Source organism: Octopus sinensis, linkage group LG1 (genome assembly GCF_006345805.1).
Source record: "Octopus sinensis linkage group LG1, ASM634580v1, whole genome shotgun sequence".
Classification (NCBI taxonomy): domain Eukaryota; kingdom Metazoa; phylum Mollusca; class Cephalopoda; order Octopoda; family Octopodidae; genus Octopus; species Octopus sinensis.
Window position 1 is genome coordinate 202997451 of NC_042997.1, and position 23506 is coordinate 203020956.

General features: G+C 35.0%; 1 protein-coding gene across 3 annotated transcripts in view; it reads left to right on the forward strand.

Annotated features, from left to right (window-relative positions):
* Positions 1-23506, forward strand: part of LOC115210248 (cyclin-dependent kinase 14) — a 183642-nt gene that overhangs the window by 146588 nt on the left and 13548 nt on the right. For all 3 annotated transcript variants that reach the window (XM_029778733.2, XM_029778727.2, XM_036508349.1), the window contains exons 5-10: positions 2456-2613; positions 7813-7904; positions 12566-12645; positions 13024-13118; positions 14276-14338; positions 20884-20945. In XM_029778733.2, the coding sequence (XP_029634593.1) occupies positions 2456-2613; positions 7813-7904; positions 12566-12645; positions 13024-13118; positions 14276-14338; positions 20884-20945 (550 nt within the window). The remainder of the gene's footprint in view (positions 1-2455; positions 2614-7812; positions 7905-12565; positions 12646-13023; positions 13119-14275; positions 14339-20883; positions 20946-23506) is intronic.

Consider the following 23506-nt stretch of genomic DNA (forward strand, 5'->3'; position numbering starts at 1 on the left):
AATGAAACCAATCTGGTGTGTGATATCTATTGACATTACAGTCATAATGTAAAAGATTTGGATTAGATTAGCAGATTATTAGGTAAATTTAGAGAAGTGAACATATAGGAGAAAAACATAGAAACTTAAAGTGATATGAAAAGTTTAGCATGATTAGGAAGTGAATGTGTCTTTCTGAATATTGAACAGAATTTTCTGTAAGTTGAGAGGGTATCTAATGTTTAAAAAGTATTGATCTAAATTTGGATTTGTGTAGCATTATGATCTGTCTAGCTATTGAAGTGTTTGGCGGAAAGAGAAACCTGACTTCACAATGCTAATGTGTTTGTGACAGGATATATTACTTAATGCTAATGCCTTTCAAACAAAGGCTATTGGAATAATAGAGCTTTTTTTTTTATCTTATTCCTAATGGAAGATGATATATAATATTTGTTGAATATGTAGTAGTAGATTAAATCTTAGAATATGAGTATGTCTGCTTATGAGACTCAAATCAGAATTGATCACTAGCTTTCTTGACAGCAATTAGGGCTATTACAGATGTAAAGTATTTTGAGGAATTCTGCAGATAATAGATTAGATTTAAGGACAAAATGTAATCAGATATTAAAAAAAGAAAATCTTTGTTGGAAATGTTAAATCATAAAAGGTTTAAAATTTCAGAAGCAAAGAGAGAATAGCTGATAAATTAAATTAAATCTGAAATATTCAAATATACTTTAATCTTATTTTGGAAGAGTTTCTGAGTTCTTGCTGAAGGCTACAATGCACTTCATTTGGCACCATCACTATGGTATTGATGGTAAAGCCAATACATTTAAACATATCAAATTCAATTTGTTTATATGCATGCAGACAATAGTAAATTGCAAACAGAATTTTGCAATTAGAAATTTACATGTTTTATCCACCAGACATTGTGATGTATATGTAAATTGTAGCAGAGCAGGTAGCCATATTAAGGCATGAGGCACTGTATTTGCAAATAATTATTTAATGTAGTACATGGGAAACATGAAATGAAATCAGGCCACTGAGGGTGGCTTTATTATAAACTGTTGATCTGCTAGAAATAGCAACAAAATCCCTTTCATATTACTACTTTCTTAAAAAAAAAATGACATGATGTCTGAATAAGAAATTTGATAATGTGGCCCTACCTACATAAGGTTGAGAAAGATAAAAGACAAAACGGTTATGAATGGAATGATGATGAAGCAGAGCTGGAGATAATTAATGAGCTGCAACAGTTAAAATGTTGTAAAGATCAACATCCTTTCACCAGATTTAACATATTCCTGCAATATGGGGATAAGTAACGGGTAAAAGAAATATGTTTTGAATGAGTAGTTGCAGCTAACTGAATTCACAATTAACTGCATTTGTGAAAACACAAAAGTCTGCTGTCTTGTGTTATGACAAACTAGACTATACTAATAAAGAGAAGGCAGCTTTTTGTCTGTGACCCCCCCCACACACACACACACAGTTTGGTAATTGTATTTCTTATTTCTAAATGTTTGGCAATTACTGAGCTGAATATTTTGCTTCAGTAATAGCAGACCAGGATTATCCATCAAAGACATTGTGCTAATCTTACATGTTAAAACATTTTAGCTCACAAAAACCTTCTGTATTAAATAGTGGAAAAGTTGTGATAGTGTTTATACACAATGAAATGCCAACTTTTCCTTTCTCACATGGAATTTGTTAAGGAAGATTTTTTATGGCCAGATGCCCTTCCTGTTGTTAACCCTGTTTCTAAGTAAATTAATATTTACCCATAGCCAGATATGTTTTCACAGAAGATTGAAAGCAAAAGGTACTGCGAGTATGGCAAGGTGCCAGGTACCTCAGTCCTTTGTCATCTCACCTGAAAGGTTCAGCTTTTTGAGGTCATTCTTCAGTACTTCATTCCAAATATAACAGGCTTCTTTGAGTTTCCATTTAACAAATCCATTTACAAGGCTTTGTTGGCTCAGGGCTATAACAGACATTTACCCAAGTTGCCATGCAATGGGACTGAACCCAAAACCATGTGACTGAGAAGCAAGCTTCTTAACCACACATCCAAGCCTGCACTTTCATAATTAATTAATGAAATTCAAGTTACTGATTGATATTTTGTGCTTTCCATATTTCAAAATTATTACAAAATTTAATTTTTTTTTTTTTTAATTAAACTTATTTCTTTTCTAATGCAGGAGGATAACTACAATTTTTAAATGTAAATTGCATATACATACTAATTTATTTATAAAGTGGTGCTTGTGGCATTAACTTTAGCTGTATGTAATAGCTAATATGATTTGTATATTTCCCACACATTAAAATTTAAGCCTTCTTTTTGTTAATAATATATAGTTGTTTATTAGCAGATTTTTGTTTATCAATTTGTATTTATGTATTACTAATTTTTTATTTTTTCTCTTTTTTTTTTTTAACCTTGAAGTAAAAAAGTGGACCCCTGTCAAAAGACATCATTCTGCAGGTGACATGTTGGTCACTGAAATAGAGCCAGGTAATGACCTGGATAAAGTAGAACGTCCAAAGTCAGAAGGACATGCTTACACCAGGCAATTTTCACCAAAGAGAACATCTAGTTATGGGGTATGTTCATTTTATTGTAATATATGAAATATATCAAGTATCTCTTGATGAAAAGCTTCGTTATAGGTTGAAGCATCCCTGGGGACTAATCATTATGCCACTTTTATTTTTGTTTGTTGGAAGAGGTTTAGCCTTTTTGCTACCACATATTTCTGCTGAAATACCTTTGTTTCAATTAATTTTGCAATCAATGAAGAATTTAGTAAAATAACTTCGCCATTCTTAAGCTTGTGTTTCAAGCAAAAATTAACTTGAATTTTTGATGGAAAATTTTCAATTAAAATCACCTTAAAACAGGACGTTTGTATCACAGAACTGAGGGCAGTTTCAAGCAGGTTCGTATCAAAAGGGTTAAATATGTCATCTGAGTGGAGCTGAAGAAATAAATATTAGTCATATATCTTCAGTATTCAAACTGATTACAGAGAGAAAGAGAATTCAGGATTGTTGCATGTTACATCTGGCTTCTTTGGTGTTGTAATATAAACAGTTTTGTTAGCATGAAATATATTAAAAAAAAAAAAAATCAGATGTTGAGTTCTTTAGAATTCCACTTCTTCAAAAGAAGTGTTTGCTAGTAGCCATGTCATGGTACATGTCTGTCTTCAAATATTTGAGCAAATTTTTTTTTCTATACTGTGCTTTATCAAAAACTTTAATATATTTCTTTCATACTTTCCTTTCTGATCTTGAGCTTACAAAGAACTGTTTTGAAGCAGTGCTGTTTATACAAACTTTCAAAGTCAAATTTTTTATAAATTTTCATATAACCTATTGTGGTATGTGTTGTAATTATTACAATTTGTTTTCCAGATAAGAATTTAAGGAAATAACTGCTCTCTTTCCACCCCCACCCCCGTCTCTCTCTCTCCCTCTCTCTCTCCCCCCAGGCCATCCCTGATCAAAGGAGCAATTACTGTTACTGGGGTTATCTAGGACTACATTGTCCTTGCTGTTTTTAAAAACAGTTGGACTCAAAAAGAGATTTAGCTGCCATTTCTTGTAGATCAAGTGACCACATAGTGGCGTCCATCATTGTTCTTTAATGATGATGATCTTTTTATGTTAGTTTTATGAGGCTTATAAAGATAATGAAATTGTTGAATTCCAAACATAATTGTTACAAAGAAACTTCTGTTTGAAACATTACATCATGTCATTTCAGTAATAAAATATATTAGACAATAAAGCTGATATAAAAATTAAATTAGTCTGTACACATTAATTCACTAAAATTTTTTTTGAAATATAATTAATTCATTAATAACCTATTTCATTGACTAACAACTCTACCAAACTAACCACTGGTTTATAATAAAAATAAAAGTAATGAGTATTGATGAATATATGAGTGAACCAGCCTTAAGTGCTGCAAATCATCATCCTCATCATTTAAAATCTGTTTTTCCATGCTGGCATGGGTTGGGCAGCTTAACAAGATCTGAAGGACTGCATTGAGGTTAAGGCTGGGATGCTCTTTCTAATTTGGTGCTTACTTTCATAATTGCAGCACTAGTAAGACAAGAGAAAACTGTGGTAGGAATTTTTGTATTTGAGGGAGGAGGAGGTGGCTTTATGGCAGTATGATAGTCAAACACAAGTGTCTTTCTATAGAGAAGATACATGGCCACCCCACATTATGTAAGGGTGGGTGGGAGTAGCTGGTGGTGTACAAGGTGATAGATGGAAGTTAGAGGTACATAAGGATGGCTATAGTGAGTGGGGTGACAACAGTAGCAGGGGGAAGGGCATCAGTGGCAGATATGAGAGGGCATAGAGAATGATGGCAAATATAAGAGGTGTTAAAGCTGCAATATGGCAGGCCTAAGTTGTAGCTCAGTAGAAAGGGAGAAGTAACTGAAGGTTTCAGAAATGGGATGATTAGTGAAAAATTGTGGGAAGAGATGAGAATGAGGGAGGGATGTTAATAGGAAGTGTTTCGAAGGGGAGGGGAGGAGGCTAATGGTAGCTCAAAAAAGGGGGTGATGATGAAATGTGTGCCAGTTTTGCTCTCAGGTGATTAAAGCAACTAAATAGTGCCACAGTTAGAAGAGTGAGACGGATGATAGTAGGAGAATGAGTTGTGGAGAATGTCTGATGGGATAGATTGGGTGCAGGGCCCAGCATATATAGGCATAGATAAAATCTTATTAGAATCTCATTTTTTCCATGATGGACAGGAGCATAACAAACCATCAGTCTTCTCTAGAGAGTTAAGATTGTGCATAACGAACTATCAGTCTTCTCAGTCCTTTGAAATTTCCTCCATGAGGCTCAAGATCTGAAGCTCAGCCTTCACTAATCTGTCTCATGTCTTTCTCTTCCCCAAGTTCCATCTACTTTCAGTGACCTTTAAACAAATGTTCTCATCCATTTGCACCATGTGGCCAAACCAGCACAGTCTTCTCTCTTGCATGCTATATCTGATTCTTCTTATGTCTAACTTTTCTCTCATCACATTTGCATTTTGTTATACATGCACACTGACCACTGCGCATCCAGTAGAGCATGCTAGTTTCATTCCTCTCTAGTTTTTGCATATCCTCAGCATTCAGGGCCCATGTCTCCCATTTAGCATTGCTGTTCATACACAAGCATCATACAGTTTGCCTTTCATTCTGGAAGTGAGGACTTTTGATGTCAACAAAAGTAATAGCTCTGAACTTTCTCCAATGAAAAATTTGTGGCATGAAAGAAATATTATTTGCTCATTATTTGTATATGTTTTAGGGAATCTTAATCAGTTTTGTATCTGGATATATTCAGTGTCATAGAATATAGTCATTTCAGCTATTTAGTCAGTAAGTTAACTGTTCAGAGCATTGTACTAGAGTATATACTTCAGTTATGTTCTAAGTCTTGTTTTCTGTTGCATTCAGAGTTATCTCAATGTCCCAGGTGAATAACAGCTTATTTAGATAAGCAGTTCTAGTTATGATGCCCTTAACCTTTTCCTCATAGTACACAAGAGATTTTATAAATGATCATGTACAAGATAAAAAAATATCAGTCGTTTGTCAGGCTTTCCAACTAAAAATGTTTTGCAGTAAAACATACCTTTTCAGTTTTAAGTAAAAATATTTTTACTCTCTACCAGGCACCTGTTCTAAATCATTCACCGTTAGTTACTCTTGAGAAGCTTGACAAAAACAATGTCATTGGCCAGGCCTTCTGCTGTGTCTGACTCAATAAACTGAGCAGACTGCCTCTGGACTTCAGCATGTCTCTCCTCTCTTGGATTGAAAGTATCCTATTAGATCATACATTACAATGTGTGGTGATGGTGTTCTCTCCATCAACTAAGGTTCAGATGCATCCATCATATGATTCCTTATTAATAACCTGCTTGCTGTCACGTCTAAGGATGCTCAGTCTTTTGCTGATGATATTACCATCCACTTTTCTCTATCCTTTTGAACATAGTCATCCACTATATGCAACCCCAACACCCCGCACTAAAACTTTCTCTATTTCCATAAAACAAAGACCTCCCAAATATTCTCCAGTGGTGACAGTAACAAAGATGCAATGACTGCTTATGTCAAGAAACAATCTTCTATCTCACCTTCTCCACTCTTGAACAATACACAATTGAAGTCAATAAATGCTAGACTTCACAGTCATTGATGCTTTCTCTACATCTCCAAAACTAACCTGCTTCTGAGCAGTGGTTGACTCTCTCTCTCTTCTGCTCATCACCCCAACTCTATCTCATCCTTCAACTGTCACACTAACCATTAAACCCAATTCTGCCTCTGCACAATCTTAACTCCCTAGAATTGCTTCCCTGTTTTTTTTGCTTTTGTTTTCATCTCTGATGTTGATTTACTATTCAAACATCAACCATATCAGTTTTAGCTGCCTGGGTCATGGGCACTGTTCCTTCTCAGCTGAAGGGGTTGGGGACCTCACCAGAACATTTTGCTTAACAAAAATTTGTTTTGCTACTATTAAATTTTGGAGAATGATCTTTTTAAAATGAAACTAGACAAAGATAATGTTGAAATGAAGAGGTCTCTTGCTTCTAATACAGTGTAATGTTATTATAGATGCAATGGCAGAGATTAAGAAGCTATTAATTATTCAGTTATTTGCTTCACACATGAGACCCAAGTCAGATCAGATCAACCTTATTTATTTTATATATTACATTTTGTGAACAATGACACCATTAGTTTTAAAGGGTAGCCACTAGTTTCCTGAACTTGCAATGTGTGTTGGTGCGACTGAAAACAGAACAAATACTACAGAGTATTTTAGTTTGATAGCACCAGATTATTGGTTTTTCTCAGTGATATTTATATCTTTCATTGATTTACATTAGCAAAAGATGCACACACATACTCATTCAATAGACTTCCACAATGTGTCTGTCTGCCACGTTTTACTCAAGGCATTGGTCAACTCGAGGCTATGTTGAAATACATAAATGATGACTTAACATCAATATCTTAGAAAGCAGTTAAAAAGGAAGGCCTGCATTACTAGTAGGATAGAAGCCATCATCATCATCATTTAACATCTGTACTCCATGTTGGCATGGGTTAGATGGCTCAACAGGAATCAGTGAGTTTAAGGACCGTGTCATGCTCCAATATCTGTTTTGACATAGTTTCTTTGGCTGAATGCCCCCCCCTTCCCAATACTAGCTAGTTTAAGAGTGTACTGGGCCCTTTTTTGTGTGGCACTGGCACTTGTGTGGTTACCATGTAACTCACAAAACCCCTCAACTGGATAGAACTACAGTAAAGAGAGAGTGTAGGGGAGGTTTTATGCTAGGTGTTGAGAGAATTAATTGTGAAAGAAGGGGCAGGAAGAGGTTTCTTGATGTAGAGGTGATACATGCCTGCCTCATCGTCGTGGATGGGAGTATTTGGGATGGAGCTGGAAACAAAGATAAAGATGCTGGTGGTGGTGGTGGCAAAAAGTACAATTACCAAATCGATCAATCTTATTTATATGCTTTCACTGATACACAGATTTGATTAGTTCCACGGCTAGGATTGTGTGTCAAAGGAGAGGTTTTGATGAGTTAAAATGATGACAGCATGTTAAGAAGAACAATATAACAAGGATTGGTGTACAGATGCATGTATATGTTTGTTGTCACTTATTTTATTGTAATATTTGTTTACAAATAGATATGTCATTTCTGTTTTGTTTATTTTGACTTATTTTGTATTTTTTCTTCTTCTCTAGGGCCAATCTCCTTTTGGAAAAGCAATCTCATATAAAAAACAAGAAAGATTAGGTGAAGGTTCATATGCAACAGTTTATAAAGGAGTCAGCTGGTAAGTCAGAGTTGTTTGCTATATGTTATAGAATGTCCTTATATGGCCAAAACATTGCCCTACATATAAGTGAAGCAGTAATCCAGTCCATAGAAACCAGACCAAATTCAGACTGGAACCTGGTGTAGCTCTCTGGCTTACCAGTTCCAGTCAAACCATCTAACCCATGCCAGCATGGAAAGCAGATGTTAAATCATGCTGACGATAATGTAGGTGTGTTGCACTGATTTTAATCCAAGAAGAACATCAGAAAATAATGTTAGTCAATAAGGAGAAAAGTTTTTCAGTATCTCTTTCAAGACACAACAGGATGTATTGAAACTTCCAGTATCTATTGGCAGAAGAGTCCACATCCTAATACCATAGTTTTATATCTATATCATTTCCTATAGTTATTTACCACTTTTATATTGGTTAAAGACTGAAATGGCTATTAGAAAGTAATTGAAGGATGTTTGTGAAGAAAGGAGGATGTTTTTGTGATATTTTTGTCGAGCCAGTTGGATATTGTTCCAGCTGTGATCATGCTGTCTTATTTTCATATATAATGTATCTAAGATTATATTATTTTATTAGTTTAAGCAGCTGCAAAGGGGCTCCTTTATTTTAATAATATATACATTCCTTTGTTGGTAGCTACTCTACATTATGTTATTGCACATATACACTTCTAAAAGGATTCTTAGCAATAACTCAAGTAGAATTTTGTTATTTTTGAACATGTGTGTGGATGAAGGTTATGGTTAGGAGTTTAATTAGTTTTGTGTGTGCCTGTTTCTTAACCCTTTTATGATCATTTTTCTGCTGAAATAAACTTAATCTGTTTTGATTAATTTTGAAAACAAGGAAGTTATTAAAATAACTTTGTCATTAGTCAGCTGGTGTTTGAATCACAGATCAACATGAAATTTTAATGGAAGATTTTGATTTAAATGACTTTAAAATAGAGTTTGTATCACAGAACCAGGAACCTAGGTGGGTTAGTATCAAAAGTATTGAACCCAAGAAATTCTACAGTTAATAAACTAATATTGTCTTTTATACAAACAACTATTTGTTATGGAGAGAAAGCGAAGAAGCCAGCAATTTTAAAATTTAGCGTTTTTTCTTCATCTTGTTCTTGAGAATTTGATACCATAGTGGAGTTTTTATTTCCCAATAAGCACAGGCATGACTCTGTAGTTGAGAAGCTTACTTTCCAACCATGTCATCTTTGGTTCAGTCCCACTGCATGGCACCGTGGGCAAGTGTCTTCTGCTATAGTTCTGGGCTGATCAAAGGCTTGTGAGTGGATTTGGTAGGCAGAAACTGAAAGCAGCCTATCATCTGTGCATGTGTGTGTGTGTGTGTGTGTGTGTGTGTGTGTTTGTTAGAAAGAGAGAAAGTGAAACATAAGCTTCTGCAGGATTTCCATTTACTGAAGTTCACTCAAGGTATTGGTCACCATAAGGTTAAGTATGATAGCAGGCAATACACCCAAGGTGTCACAAAATAAAATCAAGCTGAGACCCATTTGGTCGCATGGCACACTTCCACCTATATACACATTATTGAATACTAATATAATATTATGGTAATATTTGTGCTATTGTTGCTTGTTCTAAAGTTTCTAATAACTTAACAATCATTATTGTTAGTGTTTATAAAGTCTATTCTGCTTATTCTAAACTTATTAACTGCATAACAGCTGTTATTGCTGGCATATTTCCAGTTCTGTTGTTCAGTAGTTTAAGTATTTTGTTCATTTAATGTCAACTTTTTTATGCTAGCTTAGGTTGGGCATGGGTGTATTTGAAGAAGGATTTTTATGGTTGGATGCCCTTCCTGCTGTCAAGTAAGGAATCTTTTTATGCCACAGGTCTTCAAAAGTTTAAGTCATAATGACAAAAAGAAATGCCAACATCAAATCAGTTTTGCTCCAGTGAAGCTGTGGAATTCATCAACATTCACACATATTTACATGTGATCTCATGCACACACACAAACACATACAACGGGCTAAAAGTTTCCATCTACCAAATTCACTGACAAGGTTTTGGCAGGCCCAGGACTACAGAAGACACTTGCTCAGGGTATCACACAAAGGGATTGAACCTGAAGCCATTTCCTTGTGAAGTGAAATTCTTAACAACATAGCCATTGCCGTGTTTATATTTGTTAGTATTAGGACAATGTTAATGAAGTGTTTGTTCTATTAGTAATCAGTAATATCCTAAATAGATTATCATGAATGTCATTTTAATTAGATATTTGTCACTAATTATAACAGTATATATATCTTTGTTATAATAGAGAGTTATTAATTCATTGCAAGTGTTATTTGATGTTGCTCTTATTTGTGTAGATTCCAACCAATGTTTGGATTTATGTCTTATCTATTTGTTGCAGAGTATTTCTTACAAAATGTTTAGGAAAAGACACCAGCCACAGAACCTGTTCTGTATTGAATCCAACTGTACAGCCCTTTGGGCATGTGCCTTCTATGTAAAGGCTTAGGAAGGCCCAAGCCTTATGATTGGGTTGACAGAAACTGCATGGAAACTTGTTGGTTGTCCTTTATATTGCTTTTGGTTGGTAAATTTAGTCATTGCCCAGTTTAATGGTTCTTGCTACACAAATTAAATTTCTTGATATCTAAGACCCTTCTGCTAATTCCAGAAGTTCTGCAAAAATGTCAAACCCATTTCCCTTCTGTTCTAACTATACCATATATTAAAAAAAAAAGTCAAATTGGTGCAGGCATGGCTGTATGGAACCACATAGTTTCTGGTTCAATCCCACTGCACAGCACCTTAGGCAAGTGCCTTCTGTTAAAGTTTCAGGCCAACCAATGCCTTGAGAGTCAATTTGGTAGATGGAAACTGTGAAGAAATTCAGTGTGTGTGTGTGTGTGTGTGTGTGTGTGTGTGTGTACACATACTCTTACACACATGTGCATACGCATGTGTGTGTTTTTGTGCTTGCATTGCATTTGTCTCCCACCACTGCTTAACAACTGGTGTTTATATTCCTGTGACTTAGCAGTTTGGCAAAGGAGGCCAATAGAACAAGTACCAGAATAAAAAAATAAGTCTTGGAGTCAATTTATTTGACCAAGCTCTTAAAGGCAATGCCCCAGCATGGCCACAGTCCAATGACTGAAGCAAACTGTAAAAGGAAACGGTGATAGTTATGAAATCGTCAGAAGAGCTTCTTTACCCATGAGAAATAAGTTTCTCTGTAAAATTGAAAGTACATTTGTGCATGCAGAGTCTAGGAACATGTGGTCAAGAATAGCTGGTCAGTGTGGAGATGAGGGATGCTACCTATTAGTGAATAAAACATTGTAATATGAGTAGGCAACTAGTATCACCTTTCAAGCAGTAAATACTACTGTTCATCCGACTGCTTTAATTCACTATGAAACATGGTTTTTAATGTTAATGAATTGTTTTTGTAACAAATATAAACAATTAGTAAAGTTCATTGCTTTGTCTTATATTTATTACTGTTCTTGTAGATTTTTTCAGTTTGTGTAATTAATCCAAATGAATTTAAAATTGCTTAAAAATTATGATTAAAGAAAATATGCTGATTGATAGCTAATCCCCAAGAGGATATGGTTGTGTTGTTATATTTAGCATATCCTTTGTGAAATCCATATTATGCAAGTAAAGAGGATCAACAGTCATTTATAATTCAAAATAACACAACTGCTGACCATCAGTGTTAATCCTCTAAACACATTGTGTAGTTCAATACAAGGCTTTTTTGGTTTGTTTTGAAATGTCAATCTTGCTGATAAAGTGAATGTTAAAATTGTGTATTTGTAGGTTTCCTTGCTTTTTTGTTTGTTTGGGGGGGGGGGTCTGGTTTCTCGTTAATGGAAGCGAAATTTGTTTTTTTTAGACTAGAAGCAGTGCTCTTTCATTGGAATATAGACATCAACAGGGTAGTCATATAGATATGTATGTATGTGTGTATTTATGTATGCATGCACATGTATGTACACATGTATACATACATATACATGTATGTGTGTATACACGCTCATTGATGTTATAGCAAATATGAATTTTATTTTATCTTAAACTTCTGAATGTTTCAACCCTTTAGCATTCAAATTGGCCATATCAATCCCAAGTATTTTACCTATTTTGTGTTCAAACTGACCCAATAAGGTGTCATACACCTACCCTGCATTGCCATTCTAAAAATAAACAAACACATCAAGATCTCGATGTTACAAGATAATGTATGATTAATTCAAAATATTGTGAATAAATAAGCATTACATTTGACAGATAATATGAATTCTAAATGGTTAAATATCTTAACTGTGCCTCTGATAGCATGTAACAGTTATATTTTAATTAGAAATATTCTTCTTGGTTTTGTGAAGCCCAGATTCTCAACATGGCTACTGAAGTTATTAGTCACATAACTAAGTGCTCTAATAATTATTAGTAAAAATCTAAACCTATAGCCTGGATGAAGGTAACTATAGAGATCTCATTGTCTGTCTGTCAGTCTTTCTTTAGCCATCTCCTTTTTCAGTAATTGTACTCATATTGCTCATGTTCTATTTTTTTATATTTTAGTTTATCTAAATATTCTTCTTCTGGAATCTTCCCTTCAGTACATTTTGACTTTGATGGTTATTAACTTTCATGTGATTTCAGTTTAACAAATCAAGTGGTAGCTCTTAAAGAAATCCGGTTGCAACAAGAAGAAGGAACTCCTTTTACAGCCATTCGAGAAGGTAAGTTGGATATTGATGGCTTAGTGTTACTGATGTCTATATAAAGAATATGACACCAAGGTAGAAATATATAGACTTTGTGTGTGAATACTAAATTTTTCTTATCAACTGATATTGTGAATGTGAAATAATTTGATACATTTAAAGGTTGGAGAAATTTTTTTTATATATTTGATTATTCTATCTAAAAGTTTTTTTTTTAAAGCTAACAATACATTGTGAAATTTATTCAGTGTCTAAGCTGGTCTAAGATCTGTTGTTAAAATTTGGTTTGAAGTATTCTTCTCTGTTGTTAAGCAATGTAGTTTTTCATATTTGAGATGAAGTGTCAGCTTGATTAAACCTTAATTTATTTGTTTTATATTTTTCTCTCTCCAGCTTCATTATTAAAGGTCCTTAAACATGCAAACATTGTCACATTGCATGATATAATCCGTACAGATGAAACATTAACATTTGTTTTTGAATATGTTGTGAGTATTTAGTCAATATTTGTTCACTCTTTTTTGTTTTTACAATTATTTCATTTTTTGGTGAGAGGGATTATTTCCTGCTATCGTAATAAACTAAATATCATCTTTTTGTTATTCTTTTTCCAATTTTTCAATTTCTTACTATTTAGCAATACCCTCAAAACAGTGAGCATTATTATTAGACTGTTTCTCTTAACAGTTTGATACCTATTTCTTTATTACCCACAAGGGGTTAAACATAGAGGGGACAAACAAAGATAGACATAGGTATTAAGTCGATTACATTGACCCCAGTGCGTAACTAGTACTTAAGTTAGCGACCCCGAAAGGATTAAAGGCAAAGTTGACCTCGACAGAATTTGAACTCACAACGTAATGGCAGACGAAATACCGCTAAGCATTTCGCCCGGCGTGCTAATGTTTCTGCCAGCTCGCCACCTTAACAGTTTGATACCAACCTGGCTGAGACTGCCCCTGGGTCTATGAAGCAAACTTCTTGTTTCAAAGAGATCTGAATTAAAACCTACCATCAAAATGGTTTTTAATCTATGATCCAAATATCAGCTTAACAAGGACAGTTACTTTACTAAATTCTTCAATATTTTAAAAATTAACTGAAATAAAAGTAGTGGATTTCACGAAAAATATGACAAAAGGGTTAATCCACAATATAAACGTGTGTATGTATTATTCCTGTTGGTTACTGGACTAATATATGCATACAAGCATACATACACACACGTGTACATACATTTAAACATGCATTCATATGTTCATATTTATGCTGGCAACAGCAGAATTTTAACGACTGTTTTTTGATAGTGGCTTTTATTGGACAGTTCCGCTGGCTAGCATAACCCTTTGTGTAATTTGGAGTGCTTAATTTTTGAGTTAAAGTGTTGGTGTTAAGAATTACTACCAAGTTTTAGATGATCAAAAATTATAAAGAAGACACTTTTAAATGACTCTTCTGATTGATATGTAAAATTCTATGGTAACCGTTTATAACAACATAAAATCTTTCAAAATGTCATCTAATTTTTATGACCCACATTAAAAATGTCATGTATTTGACAATCATATTTTTGTGTTTTGGTTTCTCTAAGAAAGTTTCCATTTTATGAAAGCTGCTATCCATTTTTTCATCCCAATTTCAGCATACAGATTTGAGTCAGTATTTAGAAAAACACACCGGTGGATTAAATGCATTTAATGTTAAGGTAAAACTCTTTCTTGTAATTTATCCATAATGTTTTGTTTTCTTTTGTTTTTGATTTTGTATTTCTGAATTTGACATATTCTGAATGCTTAAATGTCTTATAGAAATATTTTTTAGAGCATCATAGATGTGTAGGTACAGAGTTCAGTTTTTAATTAAATGGTTTTGAGTTCTGTCTCACTTCTACTGTAGCTTCAAGCTGATCAATACCATGTGAATAGAATTATTGGGTGGAAAATGTATAACACATCATTTAAGTGTGTGTATGTATATATATATCCAAATGTGGCTGATGGCAGTACACCCTAACTGGCCCCCGTGCTGGTGGCACGTAAAAAGCACCCACTACACTCTTGGAGTGGTTGGCATTAGGAAGGGCATCCAGCAGTAGAAATATATTTCCAGATCAGATTGGAGCCTGGTGCAGCCTTCTGGCTCGCCAGACCTCAGTCAAACAGTCCCACCCATGCCAGCATGAAAAACAGATGTTAAACGATGATGAGGATGATATATAGCAAATAAGTAACAAGGATGTCAAGATATTGACATTCTTGTTAGTTATTTGCTTTTTATTCACCCTACTTTGAGCTGTGCAGATAATACCAGACTAACTTGGTGCTTCAACTTAAGTACCTAATTCAACTGAATCTTAATTATTTCTTACATATATATATATATATATATATATATATACTTTATTTAAAGCAGCAGAAAATTCAACAAAACCTGTTACTCTAACGGCAACGGGAAACTCAGAGTAACAGGTTTTGTTGAATTTTCTGCTGCTTTAAATAAAGCATATTACTCTACCACTGGTATTTGAGTACTCTTTTTTCCACCTTGTTTCACATTTATGTGTTTACTCCAGTATATATATATAATGTTGCATGTGTGTATCTGAATATTTACATGCTGTATCTTTAAAAGCATTTGAACAACAGAAAACAGTGATTTTATATTGATATTTCCTACCAATAAATCATCTTCTATCTCTGCACTTTTGATAACGAGTGAAATGAAAATTTCCTTGCTTGAAAAACATCCAATGGTTAGTGATAAGAAAGGCTATTGCTGTAAAATAATGCCTCTTTGTATTCACCCAATTCATGGTAGCATGGAAAAACAGATGTAAACAAATGTAAGACAAATGAATAAGAGATAATCTTTCTTATTAAAAGTCCTTCAGGTAGTTGTGAAAGGATTGATGGAAGCATAGCTGCAACATGAACACTTTTCTCTTGATCCCACCCCTCTCTGTCCATTAAGGAGGACATCTTACCATCACTGACTGATTTATATTCAATTGACTTCTGAGCAGTTGGAATGAATAGGGTCTTTATTTGGGATTATTCCAGAACATGGTCACACACACGCACTCTCTCACTCCCTCCCTCTTTATGGTGGGACAACAGCGAGAAATGTACATGATTGCATTAATTGTGTAGAATTGTGGAACTTTGGTATGGAATTCATACTGGTGACATATGAACTTTTATGTGAACCAGTGAGGTAGTTGGTACATAGTTACTTGACTGGCTAGAAATAGGGGTTAAATTATCTCCAGTTACATCTGTATAAAGAGAGAGGAAGAACACACTGAACATGTGGTCTCAGATATACAAAAAGATGGAATGGTCATGGCAGGAACAGCTTCAATCATAAATTTACTTGATCAGGTTTAACCTGGGACTAAACAACAATAAATTTGATGGATGACAGAGGTAATTGATACATACTGAGATGATCAAGCAATGACATTTCATTTATTTGTATGTGTTTTGTGGTTTGTCAAAGGAGAAGCAAAGCCAAATAAATTGCAATTTGTGGTCATATTAAACTGTAAGACAAGGATAACTGTGTGAGGTTGATTGTGGTCAATATTGAGTTTGAACTTGTGAACATTGGTGGTAGAGGTGTCCATGATATGTGGTGTAGTTTGATGGAGTTGTTCTGTTTCTGAAATGTTAAATGCAATCTCTTTGACTGAACAGATATCTTGTATTATAGCAGGCATGGCTGCATGCTTAAATAGCTTGCTACCCAACTACATGGTTTTGAGTTCAGGCCAACTGCTTAGCACTTTGGGCAAGTGTCTTCTTTTATAGCCTTGGGCTGACCAAACCCTAGTAAATGGATTTGGTTCACAGAAAGCGAAAGAGGCTCATTTTATGGGTGTATGTGTGAGCATGTATATGTGTGTGTGTGTGAAAGTGTATATTTGTCTCCTCATGTCATCACATGACAGTCGTAAATGAGTGTCACTGTCATACAAGCAGTATCATTCATTTCCAGTATTCTGCAAAAACATGCCTAGCCATGGGAGAATATTGCCTTGTTTGGAAACAGGTGAGAGTTAGTAACAGGAAAGGCATCTGACCGTAGAAAATCTCCCTACTCCATCCAGTCTTTGCAATCAGGGGAAAGTGGATTTTAAAATGAGGATCATCATCATAGCCTGATGCCAGCCAAAGCCTAGTTTAGTTAACAGAAACTCTGTGTACACACATACATTCTCTCTCTTTCTCCATGCAACCATAGGAAAAGACATAAAATGATTGCAAGAATAATCAGTGAAGGCTTTAGTTCCATCCCTCTATATTCCTATCATCTCCGACTTTTTCCCTTTGAGTCAAAGTACTGGGTTCGATGTATTCAACAGAAAGATGGTGTCCCTTCATGGTTATAGTCTGATGATTGAAACCATAAAAAAATTTTATGTTTTTAACCTATATCTAATTTTTTTTTTTTTTGTTAATGAACTATAAACTATAGTATACAAATAAGTTTTGTTATCCATTTAGCAATGACCTTTAAAGGAAGAAAAATAAAGCAATTTCACAAGAAGCTTCTCAAGCTTCTAGTAAATATGTAAGGTTTCACTAAATATCTGAGAGTTGGCAGGGATAGCAATTCTGCTGATCCAGTCAGATTTTATTTAAAAACAAAATCAATGCATCTCCATCAGTTTCCTTCATCAGACACAGTATCTCAGTTCCACTACCATCCTCTGTAATTCTAGTCAACAGAGAATTCGTAGTGTTTATCTTCCATTAGATCTGATCACATAATTCTGACCTCATTATTTCAGATTTTAGTTACAAATCTAAAGTTTCACCTATTAACTTATTTTCTAAGATTGCATTAAACTGGTTTTCTATTTCTATTGGAAATTGTGGTGCTTAATGCTGAGAAGTCTGGTGATCAATTTAAGACATCTCCTATTTCACAGGATATTTGGTGCAAGATATGCCAGTCAGTCATAGAAATATTTCTTCTCAAAACTTAGCTTTCTAAACTGTTGATAGTTTGTCGACTTCCTTAACATTAATGTAAATAACAGTGAAAATATTAGTAGAAGGTTTCATTTCAAAATAATTATGGATTTGTTAAATGTCTTGATCTGAGACTGTGATGAAACTGAAGCAACAACATCATAAAAGAGCCACTTAATAGCACACAATTGTGACCAGGTCAGTGACACAGTTCAATATAGAACTATGAAATAAAGTTAGATTTCTAATGAATTTAACAGTTTTGTGTGTTATTAAATGGTTCTTCCATGACGTAGTTGCTTTTAAAAATAAGATATTGTTATATCCTCATCACCATCACTATCATGTTTGCTTTCCATGCTGGTATGAGTTTAATGGGTTGCTGTAGTCCAAGTCTGTTCACTATTCAGGATTACTACCCTCATAACAGGTTGTCTCATTTGTGCTTTTTTAAAATTCTTATGGTTTCTATGGTAGGATGCCCTTCTTTACACCAACCAATTTACAGAATATATTTGGTTACATTATCATTATTAGTATCAGCATTAGTGAGGTTGCCTTGTATCCTGCAAAACAAACAAGGTCCCTACTACTTTACATTGTTTTACTTTGTTCAGGATGTCACCAGTAAAATGAGGTTTGAAGTTAACGAGTTTCAGTTATACTCCTGTAATTGTATTTAGGTCAGAAATATATTCCAAACTAAAGTTTTCCATAAAATTTCTTTCTAAAGAAAATATCAGATTAAACATGATATCGTTGAATATATTTTGTTATCTACAGTCTTGTGAAACAGAAATTCCTAAACATATGGATTTTTTAGTTTTCTAAGGTAATGGTTAAACTTCCACCCATTCAAATCACCATTATTAAAGTTATTTAAAAGACATGACAAGACACTTTCTTCTTATCAGACACAATTTTATGTATCAAGTCAAATGTAATAAATGTAATGTGGTATGGGTACAGGCATGGTTGTGTAGGTGAGAAGTTTGCTTTCCAACCAAATAGTTTCAGGTTCAGTCCTATTGTGTGGCTCCTTCGAACAACCAAAGCCATGTGAGTGGATCTGGTAGATGGAAACTGAAAGAAGCACATTATGCGTGTGTGTTTGTGTGTGCCCTTGTCTTGACTTTTTGCGATAGTCGTAAATAAGTGTCACTGTCATACAAACACTGTCATTTTTGATATTCTGTGAAAACGTGTAGCCATGGGAAAAAGTTACTTTGCTTGGAAACAGGTAAGGATTAGTAATAGGATGGGCATCCAGCCATATGATAATCTACCTCATAAACTCTGTCCCTCCCTGCAAGAAGGAAAAATGGATATTAACTTGATAATGAATGTATGGCACCCAATCTCTAAAGATGCTCAACAATTCAGAAATAATTTAAAATACAGAAAACAAATATTTTTTTATAGCAGTTTAAATGCATTTATTTCCTTATATATTATTTATTTATTGTGTTTTTTCTTTTGATCTAAGAGTACTATTTGTTTTTTTATAGTCAATAGTTAAAATACTCCAGTAATCATGCTGGAATAACTAAATTTGATTCTCCAAGGTGATCTTTAGACAAAGTTAACAGGTGTCTGATAGAAATCCATATGTTGCAATGCTAACCCCTACAAATTGAGCTATTAGTTAATCCCAATTGAATACACCAACATATAGATATCTGATCAACGACATATCATCATCATGTCTGTTTCATTCTATCCTTGCATTGGATTGGAAACATCTTCACTACCAGCCTGGTATCTCATCACTTGTCATCTCCTTCATGAGGTTTAGCTTGTAGAGATCGGCTTTCACCATCTTTTACCATGTCTTTCTTGGTTTTCCTTTTCCCATTTGGATTGTTTGGCACTTCTTTACCCATCTGTCATCCCCATATATATATGACCTGTTCTGTATCTATGCAATCTTCTCTTCTGTATACACCTGGCTCCTTTTATGCCCTGTCTTTCTCTCAGCTCACCTGGCTGTGTTATTCATACACATTAACATCATATATATCCGCTGGAGCAGACTTGCTTAATTTCTTTCCTACCTTCACACATTCAGTGCCCATATTTAGCTCCTGTGCAACACTGCACAACACACACCATACCATACTATACAATGTGCTCCTCATTTGGGAAAACAATTCCTTTATTACCAATAGAAGTGATAGTTTCCAAAACATTTTTCATCCATCTTACTCTGGTTACTATGCTTTCAGAACTCCCACTTCCGTTGCTAATTAAGTCCCTTAGGTAACAGAAATACCAGCCCCTTTTTAAGAGAGCCTTCTGAGTACTTGAAAGAATTTAGGTAATGGATGCTGTTAATATAATCATTACAATGGACCTGCAGCATACAGAGTCTTCCTCCACCTTGTCTGTGATCCCACTACACCAAACATACACTGTACCATTATTTCCACAGTTCTTGAGGTTTACAAGAGCTCTGTATAATGCTTTGATTTTAAAGCTCTTCCACTCCTTTCTAACTGAAAACATCTGGCGAGTGAAACAGATCATTTGCTAACCAAACATTGAGAGAAAAGCACCGTGAACAGATTTTACTTAGAGAACTCTAGGTTTGTGTTTAGCAGATTTTCAGGGCAGTGTTTTATTTCTTTGTATGCTGTTTTGATCATCCAGATCTATGACTGTGGTGTCTAGCTATGACCATCCTTATGTTATGCTTATTGTTGGACAGTATCCAGGACAATATTATCCAATGTGGCCTTCACTTCTTGATAAGATGAGGTGAGAGGAATTTTGCTGCTATTTCTAGCATGTTGATCAAACATGTAATGACTCCTTCATTGGCTAGAATATTGTTGCTGTTGATTAAAGCCAGGTGAACCTTGATTAGACAGATGTGTTAAAGATATTCCAGCCTTGACCATCTCTCTTTTTTTTCTTTGGCATATCAATATCTGTGTCTTTTCCTCTTTTAAGGCAGTGTGATTTGAGGGACGTTTGGTTGGTGTTTTTAGCAGGTTGATTAAGCATGTGGAAGCACCATGTGTAATGTGTGGTGGTGAAATTCCAAAAGAAAAAAACTGTATATCAGGAGGTGTGTTTGTTAGGTGGAGGTATAGATAGCATGTAGAGAAAAACAGAATTTTTGTTATGGTAAGAGTATATATTAACTGTCACAGCATTTATAGAGACACAGGTGATTAAGATTCATTTTCTTTCGCAGCAAGCTTACGTACATTATTATTTTTTTTTATGTATCTTAAGATTGTATTTCAATATAAATAATTATTTTTTTCAGTTATTTGCATTCCAGTTGTTAAGAGGATTGGCATATTGTCACAAGAGGCAGATTTTACACAGGTATGGTGATTCATTTTTGTTAGCCTTACACACACACAGGCGCAGGAGTGGCTGTGTGGTAAGTAGCTTGCTAACCAACCACATGGTTCCAGGTTCAGTCCCACTGTGTGGCACCTTGGGCAAATGTGTTCTACTATAGCCTCGGGCTGACCAAAGCCTTGTGAGTGGATTTGGTAGACAGAAACTGAAAGAAGCTGGTATGTTTACGTCCCCATAACTCAGCATAAGTACTAGGCTTACAAAGAATAAGTCTTGGGGTCGATTTGCTCAACTAAAGGCGGTGCTCCAGCATGGTCGCAGTCAAAATGACTGAAAAGAATAAAAGACACACACACACATACAGTGTTAATGTTTGTTTTACATTCAGTTATAATGGGAACAATTTTACATTAATCTGATGACTTACTCCATACTTTTGTAGAGTATAAATATATTATTCTTACTTAAACAAGAATATTATTGACAGGCTTCACTGGTATCAGTCATGCTCAAATGGTGCTTTTTACATGACACGTAAAAAGCACCACTTGAGCGTGGCCAATGCCAGTGCCACCTGACTGACTCCCATTCCGGTGACCCGTAAAAAGCACCCACTACACTCAGAATAGTTGATGTTAGGAAGGGCATCCAGCTGTAGAAACCTTGCCAAATCAGATTGGAATGTGGTGCAGCCTCCCAGTCTTTTGTCAAACCGTCCAACCCGTGCCAGCATAGAAAGTGGATGTTAAACGACAATGACGAGTAACTGGAGTTTCAGTCAGCTAAGCTATTGTCCAACTACACACACATACACATGACAGGCTTCTTTCAGTTTCCATGTACCAAATCTACACACCAAACTTTAATCAATTCAGGGTTGTAGTAGAAGACACTTGACCAAGGTGCCATCCAGTGGGACTGATCCCAAAGCCATATAGATGGATAGCAAGTTACTTAACAACAGTCATGCCTTTCCCCATATATATATATATAATATATATATATATATATACACACATACACACACACACATGTACATAAAATACACTCACATACCCATATAATGTATAGGGTCTGGTTTGAAGTGTTCTTTTTCTCTATTTGACCAAAGTGTATAATACATATTTATGTGGAAAGTTTTGTAGAATCTGATATTCTGGCATTCTCTCTCTCTCTCTCTCTCACACACACACACACACACACACACACACACAGAGTTTTAGGGAAGATATATGTAAATTCTCATAAATAACAATAGGATAGTCATTACAAAAGATTTATCACACTTATTCATTGTGGTTTCTTTAAAAGTACCAAACTTGGGCAGCAGATTGGTAGAATGGTAAGAAAATCAGGTTGGTTGCTTTGCAGTATTTGTTCTGGCTTTTTGCATTCTGGTTAAGCTGGTCACCCATGTCCTATATGGTCGGTTAGCTTATCACTACCACCTGGCACTTTGGGTACCTTGGATAAACCCCACCCTTGCTGGTATTTAGGTCATGTCTCTGGTTTGAGGATAACTCCCTCCTTCCTGACTAAAAGATGAAAAATGATAAAACAGAACAAAATGAAACTCAACACCAGCATTAATAAAAGAAAATAGTGTTTAGTGAATTTATGACACGATTGTATGGTCTTGAGTTCAATTCCTGGTGGCATCCTGTATCCTTGAGCAAGACCCTTTATTTTACATTGCTCCAGTCCAATCAGCCTGTAAAAATGGGTTGAAGATGTAATTCAAAGGGCCAACCTTGTTACATTGTCTGTCATGCTGAATCTCCCTGAAAACTATGTTACAGGTATGTGTGTCTGTAGAGTGTTCAATTACTTGCATGTTCATTTCATGAGCAGGCTGTTCCATTGATTCAACTGGAGCATTTGTTGTCATAACCGTTGCAGTACCGATATTGCAGAGGAGGTGTGAGAGGCTGGATGTGGCCAGTGTTAACATAAAACGGGTAGAGTATTTTTGAGCTGGATACGGCCGGTTTGAATACAGCTGATTGGAGGATTAAATGACCCCCAACAGTCTGTGTTATTTATAGTCATTAAAAATAACAGACGTCATCAATTGATGTTTCAAAAATTTTACACCATCAAGTGACCTTTGAGTGTCTAGTACATCAAAAGGGCTTAAGCATAAGCAGCCCTTATTGATGAAAGAAATCAAGTCATAAATGGGAGATTTATACAAGGGAAGAAGTTTTTTCTGACGTTTCTTTATCATCAGATGAGGTAGATGATGATGATGATGATCCAGATTGCACAAGCAGTAATGTTTCAACTAGCTCTGACTGGAAAAAGTGCCCCAATGATTCCAGGAGAGCTGGTGTATTCCTATGCTATTCATCCTGCCTGCCGTCCAGAACTCTCCATGCAGTTAAACTATGTCCAGATCATGGAACAGGATGGATGGCCATTTTCAGGGCAGTAGATATTCTCTCCTCTTTTAACAATGACATTTTTATAAAGTATATCTATAAAATATATTAATGACAAAGGAGCAAAGATAGTATTAAAAATTTTAAGAAACTGAAAAATTTTCAATATCATATAAATACTAAAAGAACTTCTGAATTGCC